General features: G+C 39.5%; 1 protein-coding gene across 1 annotated transcript in view; it reads right to left on the reverse strand.

Annotated features, from left to right (window-relative positions):
* The window catches only part of LRBA (LPS responsive beige-like anchor protein), a 1,658,631-nt gene that overhangs the window by 118,911 nt on the left and 1,511,844 nt on the right, over positions 1 to 27,876 (reverse strand). Inside the window, 2 exon segments of the mRNA XM_029605291.1 lie at positions 1,321 to 1,513; positions 8,949 to 9,038. Of these exon segments, the coding sequence (XP_029461151.1) occupies positions 1,321 to 1,513; positions 8,949 to 9,038 (283 nt within the window).

A 27,876-nucleotide genomic window follows, 5' to 3' on the forward strand; every position in this document is an offset into this window, starting at 1 on the left:
TTTGGACCCACATAAGAATAATCCAAAATAGCTATAGTTCATGAGCTTTCAAGACTATATATAGTAGGACCCATCTTCACCTGGCCCATGTCATTTTGGAAGCTCATGTATTATTTCTTTTGATTATTTCATTAGGCTAATCAGAGTTATCACAGTCTACTAGGATTCTACTTTAAAAGCTACTAATCGAGCAATAAATAAAATAAATAAATAAAAAATAAACTCATCAGAGAAGTTTCACATCATACAGAACTATTCTAAAAATATTCAATTAGTACATGTACTTTCAAAATCACATACTTGAAGAAGGGTCCTGTGTTAGTCTTGTAAATTCATGCGCTACATGATTATTTTTGCTGGCCCTTTAAAAGATATCACTACATACAAAACCCCAGTACCAGTATGGTTACTAGAACTCTATACCAAACATTCTGTGCAACAGATTTACTACATTCTATCTGAGCAGCTTAGAGAGTTGATTGAGCAAAAGCAGAGGACATTTGCTGGACAGCTAGCACAAGTTCAAGAACAGATACAAGCAGGCCTGTGGGCTCTGGTATACCATATTTGCTGGGACCCCATCCTCTTCAAATAAGATATCTAAGCTGTAATTTGAACAAACAATTATGTTTATCACTGGGTTTATCACTGGTGGCGGCCTTAACATTTTTTTTTTTAATTTAGGCAAAATCTTTTTCACCTTGCTATTAAAAATGTTCAGACAAATCATGAAAATGCTCCTTTATTAGCTTTGAATCTGAATTCTGTATTGGTCTGCTTCAAAAGTGTTTTCTTTTTTAAATATTTAGTGTTCCATTTACTAAGCATTTCCCATACATACAAAAAGGAGAAAACATTTAGTAAATAGCCTCCTTAGTTTGTTGTTATGAGATCAACATTACTCGAATTTATTACATATTGAAAGCATTTTCTCAAATTGCCTACATAACTCTTTTAAAGATATTGCTTACAATTATTATTTCACTACTTTATCATCTTTTCTCATAATATATTCGTGTAACTCTGGTGTATGCCTAGCTTTGGGGGTACTGATATAACTACTCCCCTTCTCATCAGGCAAGGATACAAATGAAATGAAAGATGGATGTCCATGAATTGACTAGCTGCAATCTAATTGGCATTCATTAATTTAGCATGAGAAGCTGATCATGTGAATAAGGTTAGCAGTTTTCACAATAAACCTACTTTTTCAAGAGGATTCAAAATTACTTTAAATAGTGACAAACATTAATATAATCAGTTTTTAAAAAACTAAGAACAATTTAACGTAAATTTCTCGTTATTACTGCTAATTCTTACCGGGAAGGTTATGCCACTTGTTAACAGCAAACAGCCTGTTAGCGGTGACAGTAATTACAGCAGGATTTGCTAGACCAGGCTGGGTGTTGGCTGCCACATGAGTGACAGGAGAGTTGGAGGGGAACTTCAGGACCATGATGACATCCTGCTGAGCTTGGTCTGTGAACATCAGTGGAGTCTGCAGGAGGAGATACTGTTGAGAGGGTATCACAAGAACCCAAACATATGGGAAGAGAAAGACAGGCGGAGAAGGAGAGAAGAAAAAGACAATAGGACAAGAGAAAGAAAATGTGATTAAATAAAGAAGCATAGAGCCACTGCAAATTAAAGTAACTACAGTAACAACAGACAGGCTAGTGGAAACAATATGTCAGGGGACAGAAATAAATGTTGTATTAAGTACAACTAGGGCAGAAAAAACAAGCCAAATGCAATATTTAAAAAAAATGGCTTGACTACATCGGTGTCTTTTTGGGGAGGGCATTCCCTTTGACGTCCCCTCTACAACTTTCCTCACAGTAATTGTCATCAATTTTATTTTTATATGACTAAAATATATTTTTGTTGCTAGACATTATTGATGACTATTCTTTTTATATAACTAACAAAATTAATATTACCTTAACTAGATAAGAAAAATCAAAATGACAGTTGCGTACTAGATATTGTACTGTGTTTCCAGTTGTCTGGCTGTTGTTTTCTGGATAAATTATTCAAAGATCCATGAAAAGAGAACACCAAAGAAAATAAACATAAGGTACAGAAGTAAACCAAAGATAAGCCACCAACATAAGCTTTCTGCAGGTAAAAAAAAGAAGTACTTTGTAAAAACCAAAAGGAAAAGGAAGAAGAATATGAATTTTATAATTGCATACATCATATCACAGACAAAGTAAACTGATAAACACTGTAAATCCTGTCAGCTAAGAACATTAATCCTTACATTTATGGTCCATTTGGAAATGTAGGTTGCATGTACAGCATGTGACAATATGCTATAGAATAATTTAGTGGATCTAACAGACAATCTTTGCAATTAGAAATTGATATTTTGAAAGTACAATAATGAACAAGACTAAAGAAAGAAACTCAGAAAATCTCACAATATGAAGAAAAACATACATTATAAAATATTCAATGATATAAACGGGCACACCTTTTAGAATATATATGAAGCGTCAGGCACTTTTTAAATGACATGTATAGATAAATGCATACAAACATATTTGCGAAAATCATAATAAAGTAAGGGCCTCTATAAAAAAAAAAAATAATAATTCTCTCAAGCTAGGAAAAGGGTTGAATATCTGGAAATATTCAGCTTACAGAAATTTTCTCTCATACTAAAAAACAAACAAAAAAATCAGCCGGCCTAAGTTATTTTTGACTCAATCCTGTAGATATTTGCTCTTGTATCTTTTGAAGCCTAGAAGCTGTGGAAATTAAAATTGAATCACATTTTTATATTAAGATAATGTTTTGCTTTGTAAAAGTGAAGTTTTGGTCTTCCAAACCCATTATATTAGATACAAAAGCTTCTGCATGAATTTTCAGAAACCTCCCTTGTGGGTTTTTTTCTAAGTACAGGTAGAATACTTAAGCACTCCCTAAAAAAAAAACTACAGCATTTGGTAAGAACTGTAATATTGTACTTTGATTTTGTGCAATGGGAAGTGCCACATGTACAGTATATTATGCTGTAAAAAGCATGAAAATAAATGATGGGATAGTCACGTGTCAAAATGAACATGGTTTGTATGATCTTACCAAAATGTTTGTGAGAGGAGAAGCGGAAGGCTTTCTTGGATTTATTTACACACCTACACTGCACCATAGGAGCTAGAAATCATAACAGTTGTAATTTTACAGATATTACTTTCTTCTACCATATTCAGTAACATGATGGCATAATAAAATGATACAATGAGTTATCTGACTGGATGCTACATTTGTATTTCAGAATTTTGCAATAGCCTAAAACTGCTCATTCTCATATTTGTTTAGGCCCTAATGAAACGCAAGGCAGCTTTCCCTTTCTACTTCACGCCACCACAAAGCAGGTGGGCACTGGCTGAAACAATTTAAAATTTTGCGAGCGGTTAACTATTTGAGTTTTATCTATTTGATGCTATAAAACTGCCCATGACTTACATAAAACTATTATGCAGCTCCTGATGTGTCTGGGCACGTCACCAAAACAAGGCACCCTGTGTGCACATTATAGTGCAATACCAGATGATCTTGCTTAACCATCTTAATCTCTAACGGGTGGTTAATAACAATAACAGCTGCTCTTTCTCCCTTCTTCCCTTTGGAAGCTTCCATGAAATCTGGATGCGGGGAACTTGGTGCCATGGAAGAGACCTCAGGAAAGTTTTTCAAATGTTACACTATAAAGTGCTCTGGGATACTGTTTGAATGAAAGGTGCTATGTAAATCATATTTCCTCTTGTGATCAAGACATTCTACTAAAATGTTCTTGAGTGCTTATTACCTGCAATTTCCATACATACAGAAATGGAATGTGTGTGAACACATTTAATATATGTTTGTACAGAACTGCTAATAAAAAAATTAAATACATTTGCATTTTTATTATCAGTCCTTTTTAAAAAGTTATTAAGAGTACTTACAAAAACATATTGCACTATGAATCCCTATTTGCACTCTTTGCATAAAGGTGTAAATAAAGGCAACTAATAAGCTACCCAGACACCCTTCTGAGCAAGTGGCTAAAAGCCAATCAATATTATGAGTTAATCCTCCCTGGATGCTCATTCAATTAAAGGTGTCAGTAATGCCTCATCTGATGTGGCCTCAATTAAATCCAACTATCTGATGGTGTTAACACACAGGGGGATACAGCAACAGCAGCAAAACCAGACAAATAGGCAGCTTTTGCATGCCTGCTAATTACTACACCTGGTGTATATTATAGCTTGTGCACTTAACACAGCACGATGTGACTTTCATTTCTGCTGAAATTAGGCACTGGGAAAAAAATCATCCAATCAGCACAATACTGGAAAAGCAATCAAAATAACAAAACACTAACAATATACCAATGGAAAGCATATATATATATTGTTTTTGTAATTGCCATTTCATTAGGTTTTACCACATGCGGCTACTGATTTTACTGCAGGACCGTGTCAGGAAATACATTTTTGAATATGCTAGATTAAAAAGATGCAAAGGTATGTTTTAAGACTTTATAGAAAAACATTTGTAGCATAATAATGCTATAATTATATAGTACCTTATATAGTAAGATTTTAAAGCAATTTACAGCCAGATTACACATTATTGTACAAACCATCTGTTTCTTCAGGCTTTTCTAAATAAGAATTAATTCCCTGAACTCATTAAAAGTGAAATTACTTAGCTGGAATATTAAATCTCTGATTACAGTGGCTCAAAAAAGTTATACAAGGGTCACATAATCAACAATACATGAGCCATTCATGGCAAGGGGTCTTGGCCTAATTGTTGGGATCTTCTTGGCCAGTCTGATTTTCAGGATATTCACAATAAATATGTATGAAATTTATCTGCATACATGTAAATCTCATGCATATTCAGTATAGATATCCTGAAAACCAGACTGGGTGGGTCCTGGGGATTGGGTTGAGAATCAAGGAAGGGCTAGAGGAAGCAAAATCAGGACTGTATTAATCTATTTTTTTATAACATGAACATAACCACCCTAGTTATGGCACACCATTTAGCGGTTCTAAGCGGAGAATGACTTTTGCTTTCTCTTTTCACAAGTAGCCTCAATAGAAGCATACATATGTAACTAGAGAGCTAAGGGCTTTCTTCAAATAAATGGGAAGAAATAAGGACAACAAGAACAAGAACAAAACTGCCAACAGACAAACAAAAATTGGTTTGTCAGCGGAACCTGCATTGGTTTGGGTTATTTTTTGGTTACTGGAAAGCTTGTGTGAGTGTGTATGTGTGCATGAGAGAGAGTGTGTGTGTGTGTGTGTGTGTGTGTGTGTGTGGGAGGGGAGCAGGATTGTTTATGAAACCTAGAAACATTAAACCAAAATCAGGAAGACAATCCTGGAAATTAAGCAAAGAGGTGAGCTTCACCCTGAGAAAATACGTTGTAGCACTAATAGGCCAAAGTAGCAGTGTTTGGTGAATGTATGGACTCAACTCCATGTTATAGCCTCATAAATCGATTCTATAGAGATTGACCTTAGAGTATCAATTGGCACTGTCATCAGATGAATGGCATGAGATCTGACATGCCTCTGAATGGTCAATTCCACAAGAGAGTAACAATGAGATATGCAATCTATTCCCACGAGGACACCAGGTCTGTTGAGGTCTAAAGAAACAAAAAGTTGATGGACTTTCTAAGACTTAGTCTGCTCTAGATAGTAGACTACAGCATTTTTGCAATTCAACATTTGAATTACAGCTTCTCCCTTAGGAAAATTAGATGAGGAAAAAATTGAGGAAGGACAAATGATTACAATGGAAATTAATTAACATTTTAGGTAGAAATTCAAGATAATTGCAGAGTACCACCCTGTTTTGATGAAATTTAGCATAAGATGAGTTACTAAGACCTAGAACAATGGACTTTGTTGGCTGAAGTTTCCAGCATCAAAAATATGACCTTCTAGGCCAGAACGTGATGTTACAAGAATTGAGATGTTCAAAGAGATCTTGCATCAACTGGATTACAATTCCAATATGCCATGCCACTGTGGGGTCCCTTTATAGGGAATTTGTCAAAGTCAAACTGGAAAGTAGGCCTATTTCAGCCTCGTTTAAGTTTGAAGTAAATTTCAGAATTTTTCAAGATTGTCATCATCATCATTTAGCTTTCTCACGCCTTTCCAGTAAGATTTCAAAGCGTGTTACACCATAGAATCAGGTTTTATAATAGGTATGGAGCCCAGGAGTAATAGGGGTTAAGCAAATAAGGATAAAAATGGTGCACATTATCACCACACTTACAATAAGGATACAACACAATAAGGAAACAGTGCAGATGGTAATAAGAATTAAGTAAGTGCAAATAAAGATAGAAAAGGTGATAAATATAATAGAGCAAGAGTAGAGTATATTGTTAGGTATATGTTGGATTTCAAGATTTTGGCTGTGGGCCGAAAGCAGCTACAAACAGCCAGGTTTTCAGCTTCTTCCTTAAGGTAAGGAGCTCTGAGTTTAGCCTGATGTCCAGGAAGTAAGGAATTTCAGAGAGACTGATAGTGAGAACGTTCTCTTCTTAGCGCTGGTAAGTTGTATTTCCTTCAGAGCTGATATCACTAGGTGGGGTTGAGGAAGTATGCGCAGTGGACGAGCTGGTGTGTATAGGGTGAGTTGATTTGTGAGGAAGGATGGTGTTAGGCCTTTGAGTGTCTTGAAGGTCAAAACAAGGACTTTGAATATAGTACAGTAGAGTATTAGGAGCCAGTGCAGGGTTTGTAAGAGTTTAGTGATATGCTCAAATTTATGGACATTTAGCAGAGTTTTTGCTGATGGGTACTGTATGAGTGGCAGCCAATTGTTCATCTCTTTTGGTAGCCCAATATAGAGGGTGCTGTAATGTATAGGTGAGAGATTGGACAGGTCTAGACCACAGTTGCAAAGATGAGGTCATCAAAGAAAGAATGGAGGTGGTGGAGTTGATGTAGTTGCAAGAAGGCTAATTTTATTATGGATATAGTTTGGGCTTTAGTAGTGAGTTTGGAGTCTAATAAGAAGCCCAGACTACGGACCTGATGGCTGAAAGGTAAGATAGTTCCTATCAAGGTCATTCTTGACTAGATGTGACCGTGGTCATTTTTTTCCAATCCATAGTACATCTGTTGAAATCTGTCAGATTATTCCCGGCAAATCTTTCTAAGCAGATCTGCCAATTTGAAGAAATCGAATGGATTTGAATTTCTAGAAGAATAGATATGGATTTTGCTGTAAATTTGCATGTTTAAGAAACTGATTTGATGAATCCACAGAATGTTTTGCAAGTTTGTCAAAGTGGAAACAAAACTTTTAAAGAGAGATGTATACATTCCAATTCCTTTATGGAAAACTTTAAATAAGGGTGACCCCAAATAAACATGGCGACTAAAGGCTAGGTACAAATTGGGTTTCTTCTATGAACTGGTGGTAAGCCCAAATAACAGTGAAATGGAATTGACCCTTAAAGCAGATTTTGAGAGCTGTATAAGGTACTTAAGCAAATTGTGTGTAAGGCAAGAAAAGAGATCTAGAGACTTTGCCCTCAAATCATGAGACTCTTCCATTAGACTCACCAAGAATGGAAAGTCCTTGCATATGGTGCTCTGTGTGGTCAAAAAACCCCAAAATCATACCTGCTTCTGATCTCCTGGGGCAGAAAACTGGTACCTGCCTATTCAAGACTGTTGCAAACACTTTCAACATAAGAAGGGCTCAAGAAAGTTCTTGTTTGCTCATTGTGGTCCAGCATGTCCTGGCTCAGATTTCCAGGACAGTTCTCCTATCCTGCCAGTTAGGTGGCAGTAAGGGTTATCCCATCAGAGATTGCCCAGTTATAGTGCTACTGGATTTGTCCTTCTATTAGGAAAGGAGAACCCTGATTGGTGCTCAAGATGAATGAAGATCTACAAAGGACCAGCAAGAAGTATCAGGCTCTTGTCCAGAGGTAACCAGCAATGTAACAAGAACAGATGAGTGAAGAAGGCTGCCAACTGGTGCTCTATATCCAGTAATCTAGGAGTCCAAAGAATCCAGGAGGGAAGGAGAAAAATGTGTGAACAAAAGATTCAGGTATTTGGAATTTCAGGTACCAAGACGGGTACTTGGGAGGCAGGGAGCCCACTATCCACCCAAAGGAGCCTTAAACCCCCAAAAAATAGCAATGAGGGGATCTTAGGATGGTGTAACAAAAATCAGTAAGCCCTTCAATACAATTCAGTACCTGTTTGTGGATTACATATGCTTTAAAAGCTATAACATGCAACTATTTAGATTGTTTTCAGTTAAAACTTTAAATTTTTTAATATTGTACCTCATGTCAATTGTTTCCTTAATGTTCCACTACCTCCTGGAGGTTAATCCACTTTCCCTTTTAGAGAATCCATGCCAGGATGCAGAACTAACTTGAGACTAAGTCCTGGTACTAAGTGTGCCCCCCCCCCCCACTAACCATTTGCACTGGGAAGGGGGTGGGCATACACAGATTTGAAAATCTAATCTTTGTCCATTTTTCCCTTCCTCAACATAAGCGAACTTCTAAGTCTGCCTATAAGGTGGGCAATTTTCAGGGTAAATGGCTTTTGACCATTGCCCTCCTAGTCAACAACTCATATTTCTTTCAAGGGTCAGCACCAGATGGCTGAATAGTTAACAGCCAATAAGAATCATTCTCTGCTCATAAACAAAGCAAGTAAGAAATCAAACTAAATAAAAAGGTATGAAGTAAAGAGGCAAACTTAAAATAACTGCAAAAAGAAAACAAAAAAAACCCTAACAAAGAAACCAAAAATCATGAAGAGAAATGTAAAATGCTGTAAACTCAGGGCAAAAACCCTTACCCCCCTCCAAAAGAACCCCAAAATGAAAGTATTTAGAAAACATTCAGTTTATACAAATGAGTTTATCAAGAGTGACTGGGTACTTACCACCTGCATGGCAGAGCTTCGTGGAGGATGGGGCTCTATCAGCAGCTGAGATGGGGTCTGTCCAAAACTTCGGATTTGAGCTTCTACAGCCTGGAAGAGGCAAAGGCAGATTTCCATGCTCAGAGGTGCTAATTACAGCCCTTAGAAGCATAACTGTCACCTGACAATGTCATCCCATAGGTCTGGTTTCCTTCATTAAAAATCAACCTTGTGTGTTCACTGTAGGGCTAAGTGCTTGGCACTGATACTGAGGATGAAGTCATCCCTGTAGTACTGTGGATGCTATTTCTATTAGAAAATCTGAAAAATTTCTTCATCCTGCACCAGGACATTAAACAGAAACAAGCTATTACAGTCAGAAAGCCTTCTTGATAGCTTCACTTCTACTTCCAAGAACTAACTTTTTCTACTTGTGTCACATGTCAAGCAACAGCTGTTAATTTTTACCAGGCAAAAAGGTGGCCCCGTACTCCTCATGTCTCCCTCCAACGTTAAAACAAAATGCCCAGATCCCATTCAGCAAGACAGTAAAAAAGAAAAAAAACAATTTAGCCCATTCTTTACAAAAAAATAAATACTGGTACATTCAACATTAGCTATGCATAGGTAGGGTTGACTAGACCCTACTAATCTTTCAAGGAAAGAATTTTTCCGCAATGGAAGGTTCAGGGGATATTCTAGTATGAAATGATTGATAGGAGGGCCCATTCCCATAGGGTGGATCAGTGAGCTACAGGATAGAAAAGGTGACTATGTGTCACTGGGAGCTCCGGGTTGGAGAGGAGTGAGCGACATCTCACAGGGAGCTTGGGGAGAGACAGCCAAGGGGCTGTGCTCTGCCTTGGGTTGTAAGGTTTTGCTAGAAAGGGCTGGTAAGGGTCAAAGACCGTTCAGGGATGATTCCAACCCCTACTGTATTGGACTGGGATACTCAGTGAGCTTATTGGATAAAAGAGGAAGAGTTTCTTGCTTTTTCACCTGGGCCCTGAAGAAGGAAGGAGCCTTGGTCGGAGTCAGAAGGGGGGATCCTACTAATTGACATTAGTCAAACAGCACTAGAGGACTGTGCACGATCATTTTTTGGATTCTGTTTACTCTGATTTTTTATGAACAGTGTTGCTGAATTTTTTGAACTTTAAGTAAACTATAACGTTCATTGGAACACAATACATCGTGGACTGATTTTGTTTGTCTGGGGATCCTCCTGGGCTGCACGGATGAATCCTGTTCACGACAGCATGCATCCCAGATGATGCAATGAATGGTTTAAGGCTCAGCAGCCTCTGAAGTGAGGGTCCCCTTTTGGGTGGGGGAGGGGGCAGGCAGGGTTACACATAAACAAAGGTGACACTTTTGGCACAAAAGCTCCCTCTCCTTGGCCTTTCTGGCTAGTACAGAGTTCTAATAGCTTTACTAACTGGTTAGTAAACTAGTGAGAACAGAGAAAAGATATTAATTTAATGGGCCTGTGACAATGAAAGGAGGATTTTTGGCCTGTGCAAACTTCAAACTGCTTCATTCTCTCTTTGGATGAGATCCCTAAAGACTGGGAGGACAATTTTCAAGACCATATAACTGAGGAAATCACTATTTACCTGGGCAAAATGGGTGGACTAAAACTAGTTGACCTCTGCCCTGCTCAAAGTATGTGCAGGTTTTCACGGTGTGTGCCCCTTTGGCTGAGTGTATGGGGAATAAAACAGAACCTGTACCTTCCATTTTTAAATGAACCTGCGCTATTTCGCTCGTGCTTGGCCATCTGCAGAAATTGTAGATGTAACCTTAATGTGGAAGATTTTCATGCGCATGGCTCTGCAGCCGCTAATTTTCAAGGGGGACACAGTGCTGGTGGTATACCCGGGTTAAAAGTGCCCACATACATTGCAAACCTCCGATGAAAAGGCCATCCACATGCATTCTCTGAAAATAATTCCTACTTAGTAACTTTTCATGTTGCAAGGAAAATGTGAAACTTTCAACACTTGCTTATTAGTACATCATTTAATTATAAGGCGCAAGTGCAGCGCATAGATGTGTGTATGTATTTATTTCTTATTTGGAAGGTGTTATTCAGTGCTACTTAGTCAGATAAGCTGGATTTATCTGGCTAAGCAGCAGTGACTGAATATCCAGCTACACTGAATGGCTGCCATTTAGCTGAATAACTAGCCAGATAAGTTAGCCCAATAAGTTTATCCTGCTAACTTTAGGACAGCCCTATGGGCTGACTTAGCTGGATAAGTTATCCGGCTAACTCAGATGTTCAGAGTTAGCCAGATAACTTATCCAGTTAAATCTGGTTGGCCCATATTTTAGCCTGTTGACCTAAAGTTAGCAGGATAAACTTGTTGGACTAACTTTATGATAGCCAGCTGAATATATATACTAAATTAGCTGGGGTAGGTTTATCTGGGTAACTGGTCAAGCCGCACAGTGGTTCAATATCTACCTCTTCATACTGTTTTTCAAAATGCACTTCAAAGTGGATTACATCTGCAACTTCATTTTAGCTAAGGTTTCACTGGTGTCCTCTGGTTGGAATTGGAAACAGAAGACATGATGTTGGCTAAATTCGGAAAAGGCATGATGATCTCCCTGTTGTAGAAAAGCAGTGAGTGGTGCCAAATGATGTTTACTGATACTGAATCAAAACACTAACTTTTCTGAATGACAATTGTAGTTAGCCAATAAAAACCATGTGCAGTAAATAGAAATGATTCTATTATGTTCTGGACACAGTTACAGAATAGATTAAGTAATTTATTTATTTATGGCTTTTATATACCAAACTTCGTAAAGAAACATCAGATCGGTTTACAATAGACCTTCAAAAATCAGCAACAAGAGCTTTACATACAACTTATAAGAGAACAGTGAATAAAACTACAAAAATTAGAAATGAGGCTTATTATAGAAACTTAGCTAGTAGTTATTGGTAAATATAGATAAAAATAGATAACATTGGGAGGAATGTTTGGGTGCGGAAGCAGGAGGGAAAGATTGGGGGAAGGAAGGAGGGGGGAGGGGGTTTTAAAAAGTTGATTTTACAGCAGCACTTCAGGATAGGTGAATCAAGGATATGTTGAAACATTGCTTCATTATACATGAATGCCTCAAAGTAAACAGCTGGGTGTGTTTGGCAGAATGCAAGTTCTTCAATAACCAGAAGTCCCAGCAGAAACACAGGCATTCATGTGGCTCGGTCTGTCTGGCAGACTATACAGTAGACCCAGGAGGCCAGATGTCCAGGCAGCAGCTATACTAGTTGTTGGCTATTTAGATTATTACTGAACTATGTGGTTGGCCATGGGAAAAGCAGCTGCTGAAGGGAACTAAATGAGAATCTTGTATGCTCTTCCACCGAAGATGGTGGAGAACAAAGTAAGGGGCCAAAAAATACTGTCTTGGATAAGTAGAAATCTTGCAGGTGGGGACAAAATAACTGGGCAGACTGGAGATGCCTGAAGGCTTTTTCCTGATGTCTTCTACTACATTGCTACAATTTCTTAAGAGTGCAGTATATACAATTTTTAAATAAATAAATGTTACTATGTATATATCTGTGCCATAATCTTGGAGCTTTGGACTAACCAAGACCTTTGTATTGGTGTTCCAGCCTCATGCAAGGCCTATCAAGGAAGCCACAGTCTCTGACCAGATACCTGAAATGCCCCAAGAGACAACAAAGGAAGCTAGAAACATTAAACCCACAAGCAGCACTGGAATGATAAAGCCACATAACTTTATTTTTGACAGTCATTTGCTCCATTCATAGGTGCACTTCTGTTAAAATGTCATCCACTGAAATAATAATACAGGTATGTATTGCACATAGGTACCAACAGGAGTGAAATTCAGAAATTTGTGCATACATATTCATTTATTTCGATAGCTTTCAGAATTACACGAGGTTTAGTATTTTATTTGTTTGTTATATTGATTTGTTATATGTGTGTCATTTTTATTATAATCCGCTTAGCACGGCAGATTCATTGTAAGCAGAAAATACATATTTTTCATAAATAAATAAATCAGGAAAAGATTGCTGGAAGTGGAACCTACACTAATATTTACTTTGTGACCTGATACAGGGGCTTAAATCCTTATTTAAAAGATAGGCTATAAAAATTAAAATAATTACAAATAGATGCTATTCCTTATTAGCATTATTTTGCCTATGCTGAAGAATCAGGTTTGAGTTTTCTGGGTTAAGGAGCATCCTGGAAATGCGATGCACACAAGCTCCAAGAAGAGAAGAGCAATCTTCCGTCTGGAATGGACCTTGAATTCCATGAGCATATCATATTTAAAGGAGAGACATTAAAGGAGGGAAAAATGGGACAAAAATGGCATGGTTTTGCTCTCACTGAAAAACCCACCCTGAGGGCCTTTCTACTCTCTCACAGAAAATAATGACCTTACTGCCTACATGCTGATTACAAGGCTTACTTTCCAACAATTAAAAGTTTGATTTACTATGACTATTTTGCCATTCTGTGCCTGTGGGGGGGGGGATGCTTAGTGAATTAGAGCCTAAGATTGCCAAAACAAATACAAACTGCATGTTACACTAATGCAGTGGTTCTCACCCAGAGGTACTTGGAAGTCTGCTGCACGACAGAGAGGAGCCCAAACTACAGAAGACATCCATCTGCTGCAGGAAGATCCTACTTTATTACTGGCCAGCACCAATCTGTACTCCCTTCAGCCTTTGGGATCACCTGAGCAGCAGGCAAGGTCATTTGGGATATCAGAAGAGTACTTGGGGTTTCTCCTTTATTGTGACGGTTACAGTGGTTGCTGGTAGAACTCACGAGTTCAGTTTAAAATCCTATCTCTGGTCTTTAGAATAATGTGAGCGGTTAGCTCCTCCTACGTGATGGAGAAGTTATGCTAGTATGCACAGCCTCACAACCTGTGGTCCTCCCAGAGTGTGCAGTTAGGAAGTCCAGGATGTAATGTGTTTTCTGTATCAGTTCCCTGGTTGCAGAAAGCTGGAACAGAACTATCTAGCCTTCCAGAACACACTCAAGACATGGTTGTTTCCAACAGAGAGTAAAATGTGGTTGGATACGTATGATATGATTGATGGAGTTACTGCAAAACTGGTTTTTATTGTATTTTATCTGGCTATTATTTGATTTGTTGGACTTGTGATTTTAAAAGTAGACTGTTTTGGGTGACTTCAGAGCTGACGCAAGGATATTAGGTGCCCTAGATGAACCTTCAATTACGCTTCCTCCTTACACACCTACCTATTGGGGCAGCTCTGGCTCAGCATCCCCATCTCACCCTCTGGCAAGTCCTGCATCTCTTTTTGCCCCTGTCCATAGTGCCCAGCATCCCATCTCTCTATCCCCCTGTCCAGCATCTCTCTCCTCCTCCACAACGTCCTCCTCAGTATACCAGCATCACCCCAATCTCTTTGCCTCTTTTTTCAATGCCCAGCTTCCTGTCTCTCCCCACCCCTACCTGCCCAGCATCTTCTCTCTCTCCTCACCCCACCCTCACCTGCCCAGAACCCTCTCTCTCTCTCTTTCTCCATAAGTCCTCCCCCATCCAGCTTCCTCTCTAACCTCCACATCTATGCAGCATCTATTCCCTTCTCTCTTGTGATGCTGTGCCTTAAACGTGGCCCCTGGTGGTTTCTGGGCTTTTGGTGCCCCAGATGACTGCCTAGTTTGCCTAATGGAAGGGCCGTCTCTGTTTGGGGCTGGGTAGGCAGTTTTAAAATGAACAAGAGAAGCAGCTAATCATGGAACTAAAGCACAGGAAGCAGGGGACACAAAATGCTGTACTTCCTGTTCCCATAAATGATACTGCCTCCTCCTATTACATGGACTTCCTGATTAACAATGAAGCATGAGAGAAAGAGAATCCTGGAGGACTGGATCCTGCCAGAAAAAAGAAAGATGTTTAAAACTCCAGAGAAGAAAACCCAGGGAGAATGCCTATGCAGCAGCTCGAGATCAGAGAGATACATGTTACTGGCAACAAGAAAATCTCTGGAAAACCTTGATAAGAGCAGCAGGAGCTACTGGGGGAGAGATTTTTTCACTGGCACAGACCCCTGCAGCTGTTTGAGAAGGTACTTGGCCCTACTTTAGCTGTCCTGTCTCTCTGTCTGCAGATGGACTCCCTCCCTCCTGCTGTCACCATGGGCCAAGAGTAAAAGTGAGGGCCGCCATGGGGGTGGGCCACCACCAAAAAAGCAAACCAAAGGGGGGAGGGGATTACTCCTTTGGGAGCTCTATCAGAGGGAACAGAGACTAGCAGACAATATATTGAAGGGTGGGATTGGAATTTTAGTGGGAGGAATTGGCAGAGGGTTTAGTTTTTTCTACTCCTAGTGAGAGCAAGGATTGTGAATAGGATGCATGGTTTATATTGATACTGTATTTTATAGGTTTAATTATAACTATGAAATGCTTGTAATTTTTTTCCTTTAATTTGCTGTAAACTGCGTTAGGTAATCCCTTGGTATTAGGAAGGCAGGATTAGCAGAAAGAGGAAGCAGCTGTGGGGACTGGATGCACGGTGCTTTCACTGTCCCCTGGGAAGCCTGCTGCCTCCGGTACTTGTGATGGTTGTTTTGCTGCAACTCCCCAAGATTGGTGAGATGGAGGGCTGAGATGTGGGAAGAAATGAACTAGGGGTGGGAATTGGGGACAACAAACAATAGTGGTAGTGGGCTGACAGATAGGAAAATAGAAGAAGAGCAGGGAGTGGGGAGGAAGGGAGGAACAGGGAGTAGAAGGTTTGGAAATTGGGAGAAACCACCTGGACCTACAAGGGGTGAGTGAGCCTGCCATGCTATTGCTCTAAGGACTTCCTCCCCCCCTGCTTGCCTGTTTATGAATCCTCCATCACTGCCTGGAACAGGGCTCAATTGACTCCACCCCATTCCTCAACATGATCTGTAGCAGCAGTGGCCTATTAAAGGATTGTGACAGGAACTGTGGGCCTGTAACCAAGAGGCAAGAACATTTGTGTGTCCCTTTGTATGCATCCTGAATTGGAAACCACTGGGATGATCCCTTATCTCCTACCCCTGACTTTCCACCTCCTTTTACCCTTGGCTATCACCCTCTTACCCCTCCCTCTCACCCTACCACAAACATGTGCCTTCAAGACACCCTGCTCATTAAACCCATCTGGGGAAACAGAAAATACAAACTGGGATACTAAAGGAGGCTGAAATACTTCCAATGGGCTTCCCACCTAGTAGTCTCAGAATGGTCCTCCTTTATCCTTATCACCCACAGCAGCTCCTAATCATATTACTAAACTACTTGTGCCCAAAATGAGGTCACTTAACAATAAGATAATCATCATCTATGACCTGGTCTCTGACAAGTCCCCAGACCTTGCATTTCTCATAGAAAAATAGCTCCATGAGGATGCAGGCATGAACGCTCATCAGGTCTTCTCCTTTACCCTCTAACTTCCAATTATGCTCCATAGCAGGTTTGGAAAATAGGGTAGTGGAATGGCCATCCTCTTCCATTATACCAATTTTCTAAACAACTCAACCATTCTATAAATACCCAACAGTTCTCAAAGTGAAGCTGCTGACAATCTGTCCAACATCCTTGAACTAATTTCTTTCACTCGACTTCAACTTTTAATCAACCTTGGATTCTTCAAGCTTCATGGTGATGCTTCCACCTGTGAACTAGCCACAGACTTCATGGAAGGAAAGGCTATTCTTAGGTTTACTCAGAGTTTCATCTCTTTCTAGTATTTCAGTGCAAGATATGTATTTTTCATAATGTTAATTGGCATTTAATATTTCTGTCATAGCACTTGTTAATATTAAGAACATGAGAACATGCCATACTGGGTCAGACCAAGGGTCCATCAGGCCCAGCATCCTGTTTCCAACAGTGGTCAATCCAGGCCAAAAGAACCTGGCAAGTACCCAAAAACTAAGTCTATTCCATGTTACCATTGCTAGTAATAGCAGTGGCTATTTTCTAAGTCAACTTAATTAATAGCAGGTAATGGACTTCTCCAAGAACTTATCCAATCCTTTTTTAAACACTACTATACTAACTGCACTAAGCACATCCTCTGGCAACAAATTCCAGAGTTTAATTGTGCGTTGAGTGAAAAAGAACTTTCTCTGATTAGTTTTAAATGTGCCACATGCTAACTTCATGGAGTGCCCTCTGGTCTTTCTATTATCTGAAAGAGTAAATAACCGATTCATATCTACCCGTTCTAGACCTCTCATGATTTTAAACACCTCTATCATATCCCTCCTCAGCCGTCTCTTCTCCAAGCTGAAAAGCCCTAACTTCTTTAGTCTTTCCTCATAGGGGAGCTGTCTCATTCCCCTTATCATTTTGGTCTCCCTTCTCTGTACCTTCTCCATCGCAATTATATCTTTTTTGAGATGCCGTGACCAGAATTGTGCACAGTATTCAAGGTGCGGTCTTCACCATGGAGCGATACAGAGGCATTATGACATTTTCTGTTTTATTCACCATTCCCTTTCTAATAATTCCCAACATTCTGTTTGCTTTTTTGACTGCCGCAGCACACTGAACCAACGATTTCAATGTGTTATCCACTAAGACACTTAGATCTCTTTCTTGGGTGGTAGCACCTAATATGGAACCCAACATTGTGTAACTATAGCATGAGTTATTTTTCCCTATATGCATCACCTTGCACTTATCCACATTAAATTTCATCTGCCATTTCGATGCCCAATTTTCCAGTCTCATAAGGTCTTCCTGCAATTTATCACAATCTGCTTGTGATTTAACTACTCTGAACAATTTTGTATCATCTGCAAATGTGATTACCTCACTCGTATTTCTTTCGAGATCATTTATAAATATATTGAAAAGTAAGTGTCTCAAAACAGATCCCTGAGGCACTCCACTGCCCACTCCCTTCCACTGAGAAAATTGTCCATTTAATCCTACTCTCTGTTTCCTGTCTTTTAGCCAGTTTGTAATCCACGAAAGGACATCGCCACCTATCCCATGACTTTTTACTTTTCCTAGAAGCCTCTCATGAGGAACTTTGTCAAACGCCTTCTGAAAATCCAAGTACACCAGTACAATACAAGTACAAAGTTCACTTTGATTGTTTTATGTTATTTATGTATGTTTTTATTGTAGCCTGCTTAGGACTTTGGATAACACAGCCTATAAATTGTAAAATATTAAAATAAAGGGGCTCATATATCTAGCCTGTAATACCCCTCAACCTTATCTTCCTTACCTTAACCTCCCCTCCTCCATCACACTGATAGCAATCCACACATCTCCTCACTGTTTTGGTCAGACCCACCCACATGAACACTACCATCCATTTCCACCTGCAAAAAAGCCTCTGCTGTATGAAGAAAACCTCCACTTCACAATCAACATATCACAACAACCTATGTGGATAACATGAAATAACACTGGAATGTAGACATATCAAGGGTCTTATATAATTAGCCCCCAAGAAAACCTATTTGCCAAAAGAGCACAAGTCTCTGTCCTGGTTTACCAGCGAGCTATGTGCCCTAAGGCAGGAAAGAATGTGCCTAGAAAGAAATTGGCTCTGTACTTGACAGGCTAAAATGTAACCAACACAGATGAGTCTATAACAAATTTGTTATTCTTGTAGAAAAAAGTTTTCTCATTACTAATCGCCAATGCCCAAAACATTATAACAAAACTTTACAAATCCATAAAGATCTCATCCAATCGAATTCCCAGCAGGATGGTCCACCACTCTCCAATGCTAAATGCAAACAATTTGCATGCTACTTTGCCAACAAAATCCTAAAGATCTTCATAAACCTGGATAAATCAAACTACTGGACACCAGAACCCAATATTAGAACTGACTAATGCTGCTTACTATCAAAGTCTTCAGCAAACAGGTTACAAAGCTCTTCTCTGACATCAACTCATCATCTAGTGCATTTGTCTCCTGCCAGCTAAACAAGTGAAAGCAGACAAACATCATCTCTCCAGCTGGATCACAAAGTTAATGAATTGCTCAGAAACAGAGGCTGTTATGCTAGCCATGCTAAAGAAAGCCACAGACTGCCCACTCATCAAGAAACCCTCTATTGGCCCCAAGATCCTGGACAACTATAGATCCATTTCAATTACCCCAATACTAGCCAAAATCAAAGAAAAAAAAAGTCTCCTTCCACCAGCTTCATACCCTGTTGAAGGAACAGCAACCTCTGAAAACTTCCAATCAGGCTTCAGAAAGGGCCTCAGCATAGAAACAGTCTTCCTAGCTCTACTAGACAACTTTCTCAGAGCCTCTGATGCAGGAAAGCCTTTCATCCTAGTTCTACTCAACTTCTCAGGCACTTTTGACACTATTGACCACAATATCCTAAAAAACAGACTATGAAGCATTAGAATCAAGGGCCCAGCTTTGAACAGGAAAAACATAAGAGGTTGTCATGGGTGATTCCTCCTCATCTGTTAAACCCCTGTCATGTAGCGTTTCACATTGATCATTCCACTCACTGATTCTGTTCAACAACATTTACTTCAGGCCCCAACTGACGATCAGAAATTCCAAACTTCAAACGCTTTGTCTATGTTGAGTATATACAGCTCTTTATATCACTGAATTGAACACAGACAATGGTAGGATTAATAAACTGTCTCTGAAATCTGTCAATAAACCTCAACTAAACCCAAATAAAACTGAAGTACTAACCATAGGTTCTTCCTGTACCTTGCTCAACAACTTAAAATTGACTCACAATGATACCACTTGTGCATTGCAGCTTGGACATCCACCTAGATTCCAAATAAAACATGGAATGCCAAATCAGCACAGTCACGAGAAGCAACGATTGAAAGAGATAACAACATACTTGGAGACAACCTAGTTATTTTGACTTATGCCTTTGCCTTAATCCGACTAAACAACTACAACACACCGTGTCTCTCATAAAAATTCCTAAATCAGCTACAGATAATGCAAAACTCTGCCACACAGATGTTATCCGACTGCAGCTAAAGAGAACACATTACACTAATCATATTTAACTTCCACTGGCAACCATTTCCTTACTGGGGCCATTCTAAAGCCCTCTGGCATTTCCTTTAAATTGCAAAGACGACAAGGCCTATCCTTTGTGAAGCATTGCCTGTCCACCTACAACCCTCCTGCGGTCTAAAATATGAAAATAGGCACACCTACAGCTCTCTGTTTCTAAAGATTCCAGGCTGGCCATAAGCATACCTTCTCCTTGTTCATCCTCAGTTTCTGAAACACTCTCCCAATAGAAGCCAGACTGGTCACAAACATATTTACATTAGGCTGCACCATAAAATCTTGGCTGTTTTATGAAACCTACCCTCCCTAGATGCTTGGGCATCTCCAGTAAACTATAACACTGCCATCTGCCTCTGACATCCTTCACCCAAGGCTCCACAGTCATCAGAATTGGCTTCTTGATATGCTATGTGAGCATAAATATGTGTATAAAGATATATGTCTATGTACGTTTTTGCATATTCTGACCATATATTTTGATCATGTACCTATATTTGGTGTATCATGCCTTTCTTTTCACATTCTATTATTTATTATATCTTAAGAGCTCTGTCTTACAGAGGTAAACTACTCAATCCTGCCTCTCACTCTAAGTACTCCTGTAGGAGAGCGGCTAATAACTTCCAGCAACACATATAATGCTGAAAGTCCCCAGAGGTAGGGCTGAAAGGTAGGGGGAGAGTCAGGGATAGTAAAACAGAGATGAAGACATACGTAGGAAGGAGGAGGAGATTTGGGAAACAGCAAAGAAGAGATGGAGGGCTCAGGAGGGTCAATGGAGAAGAGACAAGGAAGTGGGAGGGAAATAGATGAAGGATGAGAGATGGGAGACAAATAAGCATTGGTTATGATAGAGAAAGAGTTTGAATGAAGATGTTATGGAGAAAGCACATTGTAAAAATAGAGAGGATGTGTTTTTAGTTGTGTGATGTGGTCATTAGATTCCCTGTGACTAGGGCTGTGGAATTAGGGATTTGTATTATTATTATTGCATTTATATGTTGTATTGATGTATTGCACCATCTGAATGTAAACTGCTTTGGGCCCCCAGGTGGTATATGAGCATGAAATAAGATGGAGAGAAACAAGATTAAAGAAAGATATCCGAGAGGCAGTTGAGGGAGAGATGGATGAAGAATGGAGGAGAAAGCACAGAAAAAAAGAAAACGGAAAGGAGAACCAGGATACAAAGTTAGAAGGCAAACAAGATAGAATCAGAGAAGAGACCAAGAGAAAATAAAATGTAAACAACCCACTTTTTATATCCAAATTAAGTACTGGTATATGACTTTGTGACGTACTAATTAGTTTATATTCTCTGTGCAATTTATTTGCAGTATTTTAAATTGTATGTAAGTACTGACAAATAGCATTGCTATACTTGTTAGTACTATTTTCTACATGTAGAATGTATGACTAAAACACAAAATTAACTTGTTTTGGGAATTGTGGGGAACTGAGATGGGTAGGGCAGAGTCCACTTGTAATATTCCTCCCTTTATCTCCCTGATAAGGAGTGCCAGTGTAAACTTGGGCTGTCTGGCACTCCTGCCCTCTGCTGCAGCTCCCTCCATTCCTTCCCTGAGCTTTAAACTAACACCAGTTTCTCAGAAAGCACAACCAGAAATGTGTCCTCCAGCTACCTAAGGATCTGCAGCACTGATATGACTTCCTATTAGACTTGGTTTGCCAGTGTGTATTATTTTTTTTTTGTGCAGCTGCTTTGGCAGCTAAATGGCAATTGAAACACATGCCAGGCTGCAGCCATATTCCATTCACATAAAGACCTTTAATTCTATCTATTGCCTGTGCATTTTTATTTGGCGAGTGGTATGTGCGAAATAGGTGTAAGGGAAGGGAGGAAGTCTCTGCGACCAGGGCAGTCAGGAGAGCAGAGCACAACAGGAGCAGCAAAACGGGATTCCCCCTATATGCAGGGAGGAGATGGGGGTGGGGGAAGGTAGGGGGGCTAGTTCTAGGTAGGTGGTATAGATGGAGGAATGGGACAAGTAAGGCAGGAGAGAAAGACACTAAAGGGAAGAAGGAGGGGTTGGTGTGGGGAGTGCAGGAAGCTGGACAGCCTCTTTTGCTCCCTGAGGCCAGGAACCAAAGTTCCCACCTATTCTCCTCCCCGCCCCCCCCCCCCCAGATTAACTTAGCCAGGTGGGAGACACAGGCCAGTCACAGCACCAGTGGGATGACCAGCAAGCGCATGGAAACCTCACAATAGTGTGAATGTGATTGATGTGGTCAGGGTATGGCAAATGTTCACAGTAGTTGTGAAGTCTGCAATAGCGGGGGCACCAGCGGTGAAATGCAAAGCACCCCATGGCGTCTATGCACTCAAGATCTTGGACTTCGACAGAACAGGGGTGCTTGAGCAACAGGGGTCTGTAGCACAGACCCAACACAATTGGCATTTATGGACGGACAGTAGCAGCATGAAGTTACGGTTGGGGAGGCTGGTCGCCGGGCACTGGTCAGCCATGGGTTTTGGTTCAAGTGTCTGGCGTATTGCTTTCAGAAATAAGGTTCAGTTAGTGGTTGTTACACACTGTATGCTGTTTTCATCTAGGTATGCTATAGTATAGCTTCCTGTTGTATTACACCGTGCTGCAGCCAGATTACATCCACATAAAGGTTTTTGTATATCTCTCAAAGTCTATCCTAAAACCAGCTATATTATGGTTTAGCTCAGTGCAACTGGCACTTATGACTGGCATGTAGAAGCAAACCCCTGCTTCTATACCACCTTTAGTTGCTGGATTCATGCAGGGTTTGCCTTATTTGAAACTTGCCACCAAGCTTTCTGTAGAGATATAAGAAATTAACCTGATTCTTATCCATTTGATTAAAGCTCACATCAAGCTGCTTGATTCTTGATTCAGACCTGGAAGTTCACATTTTTTTTGTAGTGATCACTACAGCCCACCCACTCAGTGCTTTAGTGACTCATCCACCTTATAATACATTTCATCATAATAGATGGTGCAGTCGCTTTGAGGGGGTAGAGACTTTAAACATCATAAACAGACAAGCTCTAGTTGTGGGAGACTGCAAAGAGAGAAAAAGCACAATCAATCATTCGAGGAATTGTACTATGCTCACTAACAGCAAATATTTCTGCAGGCAAGTTGCAGAATGCTGGCAATAAGCAGTGGCTATTCCCTATTGATTAGTAGCAGTTTATGGTCTTTTCCTCCAGGAATTTATCAAACATTTTTTAAACCCAACTACACTAGCTGCATTAACCTCATTCTCTGGTAATGAATTCCAGAGCTTAATTAAGTGATGAGTGAAACATAATTTTCTCTGATTTGTTTTAAATGTGGTACTTGCTAACTTCATGGAGTGCCTCTTAGTCCTTATATTATCCAAAAGAGTAAATAACCATTTTACATTTACCCTTTCAAGTCCTTTCATGATTTTGTAGACCTCTATCATATCCCCCCTCAATTCTGGCTAATACCCTCTGTTTTTAAAGGTTTCTTCTTTAAATTCACTCTTTAGCTGGCCATGCTGTATCCAGAGTTTTTTGGTTTTTTTTTTTAACTCCCTCTACTTAACCAGTCCCACTCTGAAGAATCACATTAAACTGGAATACTGCAGTAATTGTGCTGACTCTTACCAGAAGCTCATGCTGTGGAACATGTAATCCATGGATACAGCATGACCAGCTAAAGATGAATTTGAAGAAGAGACTTTTTAAAAAAGAGGATATTAGCCAGAATTGAGGGGGGATATGTTTCCACTGATTTTTTTTGTTGTTGTTATAACATTGAAATTCCCTGGAAATATAAAATAAAAACTGATAATGAACATGGAACAGCTGGTCCTAGAACCATCAAGAGGGGCAGCTACATTAGATCTGATCCTCAGTTGAACACCATGACCTGTACAACAGCAATCACTATGCATACATTTCAGTATATTATGTAGGCCTCAAAATGGGCAGGCAGAGGCTTCCTCTGCTCCTTTACACCTATTTTGCACACACCACTCACCAAATAAAGATGCTCAGGCAAGAGAGAGTCAGAATTAAGTATTCAAGCAGTTTTCATGTGGGACAAGAGAAGCAAACCTCGATTTCATACCAGATGGCAAATCTCCATTTAAAACTATAAGGCCTCCTGGCAGATTTCTGAACAGGTCCTTGGTGTTGCTTGAGATTTAGTAGCCTTGAGTGGGCAATGTAAAAGGAATTCCCAATAGGTATAATTGATAGCTTTCCTTTACGATCATAAAGACCTATCTATCTGATTTACAATAAACCATTGATTAATGTAAAACCTCAACCTCCCCACTATAGAGAAGTCTTCTAAAGCAGAGATTGGAATACTGGCTATCTCTTTTGGATCCAATAAAAAAACTTAACCCTGGTTTTGACTGGGTAGAAATATGGGGCCTAGAATCTCTTTGACTGTAATATCTAGACCTTGATTTCTGGAAATAAAAAAACCGTGACAAGTGTTTCTTTTGAGGAAAAACCTACTTCCTAGGGATTCCACTGTGAAATGTGGAGGTTGACTCAAAGGTGGCAGTAGACAAAGTCTGAAATACAGAAGGGTGAACAAAAAAAAGGGGTTTTTTTTTGGTTTTTTTTAAGAGTCAATCTAATAGCTCATTGAAGAGTTTGATTCTGGGGCCCAGTTTTTGCTGGGGAATCTGATATCCCCAGAGAAGGAAATTCCAGCACTCAACTGCAGCCCTCACTGGCCAGACTCGGTCGCGTGTGCACTAGGATCCAGAGAGAGCTGGGATCTGTGTCAGGTGCTTGAGGATTATCACTGTGATGACTGGGCTAGACACAAGGGAGACAGGGGTTTACAAATGGGGGAAAAAGAAATGATGGATAATTGCAAATGAAGGTTTATTATGCTGTAGATCCAGTAGACATCGTTCTGATTAAGCTGGGAGCTCAAAGGAGCAGGAGAAAACTGCCAGGCCAAAAAAAATATGTTTTCACTTCTGAATTCTATCAAAACCTCTTGACTAAGTGGACTGATTCTAAGATTTGAATATAATACTAATTCTAAGAATAGAATATATGTAAACGAGATAACATCTGCGTGTCAGTTTTCAAAAAGTAAAGAATGGGCCAAGCACGATGACCAAAACTGGTTCACAAAGGATTTATCCCATAATACAACATGGGAGCCAAGCAATTGTAGAGAAGGGCCTATTGGCACAGTCATATGGGACTCTAAACTTAAGCAACAAAAGAAATCAGAATTATTTGTCTGTTTACATTCTTATATACCACTTATCAAAGATTCTAAGTGGTTAATTAGCTAGTGAAAAGCATGTTCACACAAAATAAATAAGGACGGACCAGGGGCAATTCATGAAGTTAGCAAGTAGCACATTTAAAACAAATAAGAGAAAATTATTTTCCACAACACACAATTAAGCTCTAGAATTCATGGTCAGAGTTTGTGATTAAGGCAGTTAGCGAAGCTGGGTTTATAAAAAAGGTTTGGACAAGGTCCTGGAGGAGAAGTCCATAAACTATTAAACAAATTGAGCTGGGGGAATAGCCACTGCTTATTACTAGTATTTGTAGCATGGGATTTATTTACTGTTTGGGTATTTGCCAGGTTCTCTTGGCCTGGATTGGCCACAGTTGGAAACAGGATGCTGGGCTTGATGGACCTCGGTCTGACTTAGTATGGCATGTTCTTATGTTCTTATGTAAAGGTCTTGATAATCATAATTATTATATAACATTTATCATCTAGCTATCAACATAAAATATCATTTAAAAATAATTGATTTCTTCTGCTAATGAAAGTACAGTTGTAATACCAGACTCAGGACAGCTATTTACAACATCTATGGTATCAGGTAAGATTCCTCAACCATATAGCCAAATACCTGCGCAAACATCTCTAAATATTACAAGCACCTTTGCTTCTTTATGAGAATACATTTAGCCAGTGTGGTGGAGGCATAAGAGAAAAAAGTGATTGATTAATCTGTAATCCATACATATTTTAAAATGTGAAAATGATGGCTGTGCTAGAAATAAATATGCAGTTGAAAACACTGAAGGGGAAATTTTCAAAAGGATTTACATGCTTAAAACTGGGTTTTACCTGTATAAATGCATTTTACCCATGTAAGTGGGCTTTTGAAAATTACTACAATAGTGTGTTACATTTTCACATGTAACTCATTTAAAATTACCTCCTAAGTGTTCCTGGCCAACCTATTTGTTAGGACAACTATGAAATCTAATTTCATAAGCAACCATTGAGGTAAAACAGGAAGCAATTATCATCTCTGAAAATATGAGTAGCTTTCCTCAGAAGGAGCTTGGACTATATCTCTGATCTAAATCTACCCATTCCAGGCTTATTAAAGTGAGGCCTAGCACAGCCTCACTGCAACTCCATGCAATAGTCCGTTTGCTGCTGTATAATCCTAACTGCCAATCTGAAAGAAACCAGCTAGCCAGAGCAGACAGGACCAACAGAAACAAATGTCACTCAGTAACACTCAGAGGCACCGAGCTCATGGATAATTTCAAACAGTATCTCAGTCTACAACACTTGTTCAAAATGCCCATGTCTCTGGCTGTTAGAAATGAATGGAATGAAAATAGAAAAAATCTGACTATCCATGCAGAGCCAAAAAAAAAGCAAGCCAGAAAAAAAAATGTACACAGAAAATCCCCAGAACCGCAGAGCACAAATGCAAACAAATTGAACTTAGAGATAGAAATGTGTAACTTAAGGCAAAATGGCTCGTTCTCAGCAGGACGGTTTGAAACAAGGTATTTGATTTCACCAAGGAATAACTTCATCTATTTTACCATTTACAAGTGTTAAAGAATATAATTTTGAGCCTTTGTGTATTGAAATGGTAGCTGCTCCACGAATGCAGCACACTCCTAGCATACTTTTGAAAGGGTTTGTTCCAAAACCCTTTGACTTCCATGTGAAAACCTATATTGTCTGCCTCTTCATTTTGCAAGAAAAGACAATGCTCTTCATCACCTACAAAGAAGTCATTTTGATGTTGAATTTGCAGGGCACACAACCATCCCCCTATAGTCACTTCATACTCAAGTTTAAAACAGGGGTTTCTCACTTCTAGTCCTGAAGGGCCAGCGACAGATCTGCTTTTCAGAGTAACCAAAATATCTAAAATTAACCTGGCTCTTACTTCAAGTGTACACAAAAGCAGTGGATGAATATTCATTGTGAACATCTTTCAAAAGCAAAACAAAACAGGCTTGCTTGTGGCCCTCAAAGACTAGAGCTGAGAACCTCCTGGCCTAAAATCAAGTCTTAACGAGAAGCTCTGGGGAATATTCCCAAACTGAGACGTGCTTATTTTCATAAATCTCTTTTCACAGACATCCAGAGGCCCCTTATCTCTCCCTCTTCCCACAGATGCTCGCTCTCTCTCTCTCTCTCTTACCATAATCACACCTTAGGAAAAAAATGATGATTAAGGGGGATTTGGAGTAAAGGGACTCAGTTTTGGCCACCCATCTTCTAAAAAGGGCCCAAATGTTAGGAAAAATACAAGAAGTGGCCTGTGGGATAGTAAACACAATCTAAAAGCTTATATCTGTTGAAAGATTGCCCAAACTGGGGCTATTAGCCTTAGAAAAAAAAAAGGACATTTGAAGGGATTAATTACACTGTACAAATATATCAGGGCACCCCAGAGTCAATCTTCACCCCAGGAGAAACCAAACAAAACAAGGGCACCTCTGAGGCTCTGGAAAAACAGATTTCACCAACTTCAGATGAAGAGATTCCTTACTGAAAGAGCAGGGAAATTATACAACATTCTGACAATGGGAGTTGGCATGGTTTCAGCCCTAAAAAAAACAAAAACCAACAAACTTTCAATGAAAATATAACAAATTCCATGGGAG

The sequence above is a fragment of the Rhinatrema bivittatum genome, chromosome 1, assembly GCF_901001135.1.
Source record: "Rhinatrema bivittatum chromosome 1, aRhiBiv1.1, whole genome shotgun sequence".
Taxonomy (NCBI): Eukaryota; Metazoa; Chordata; class Amphibia; order Gymnophiona; family Rhinatrematidae; genus Rhinatrema; species Rhinatrema bivittatum.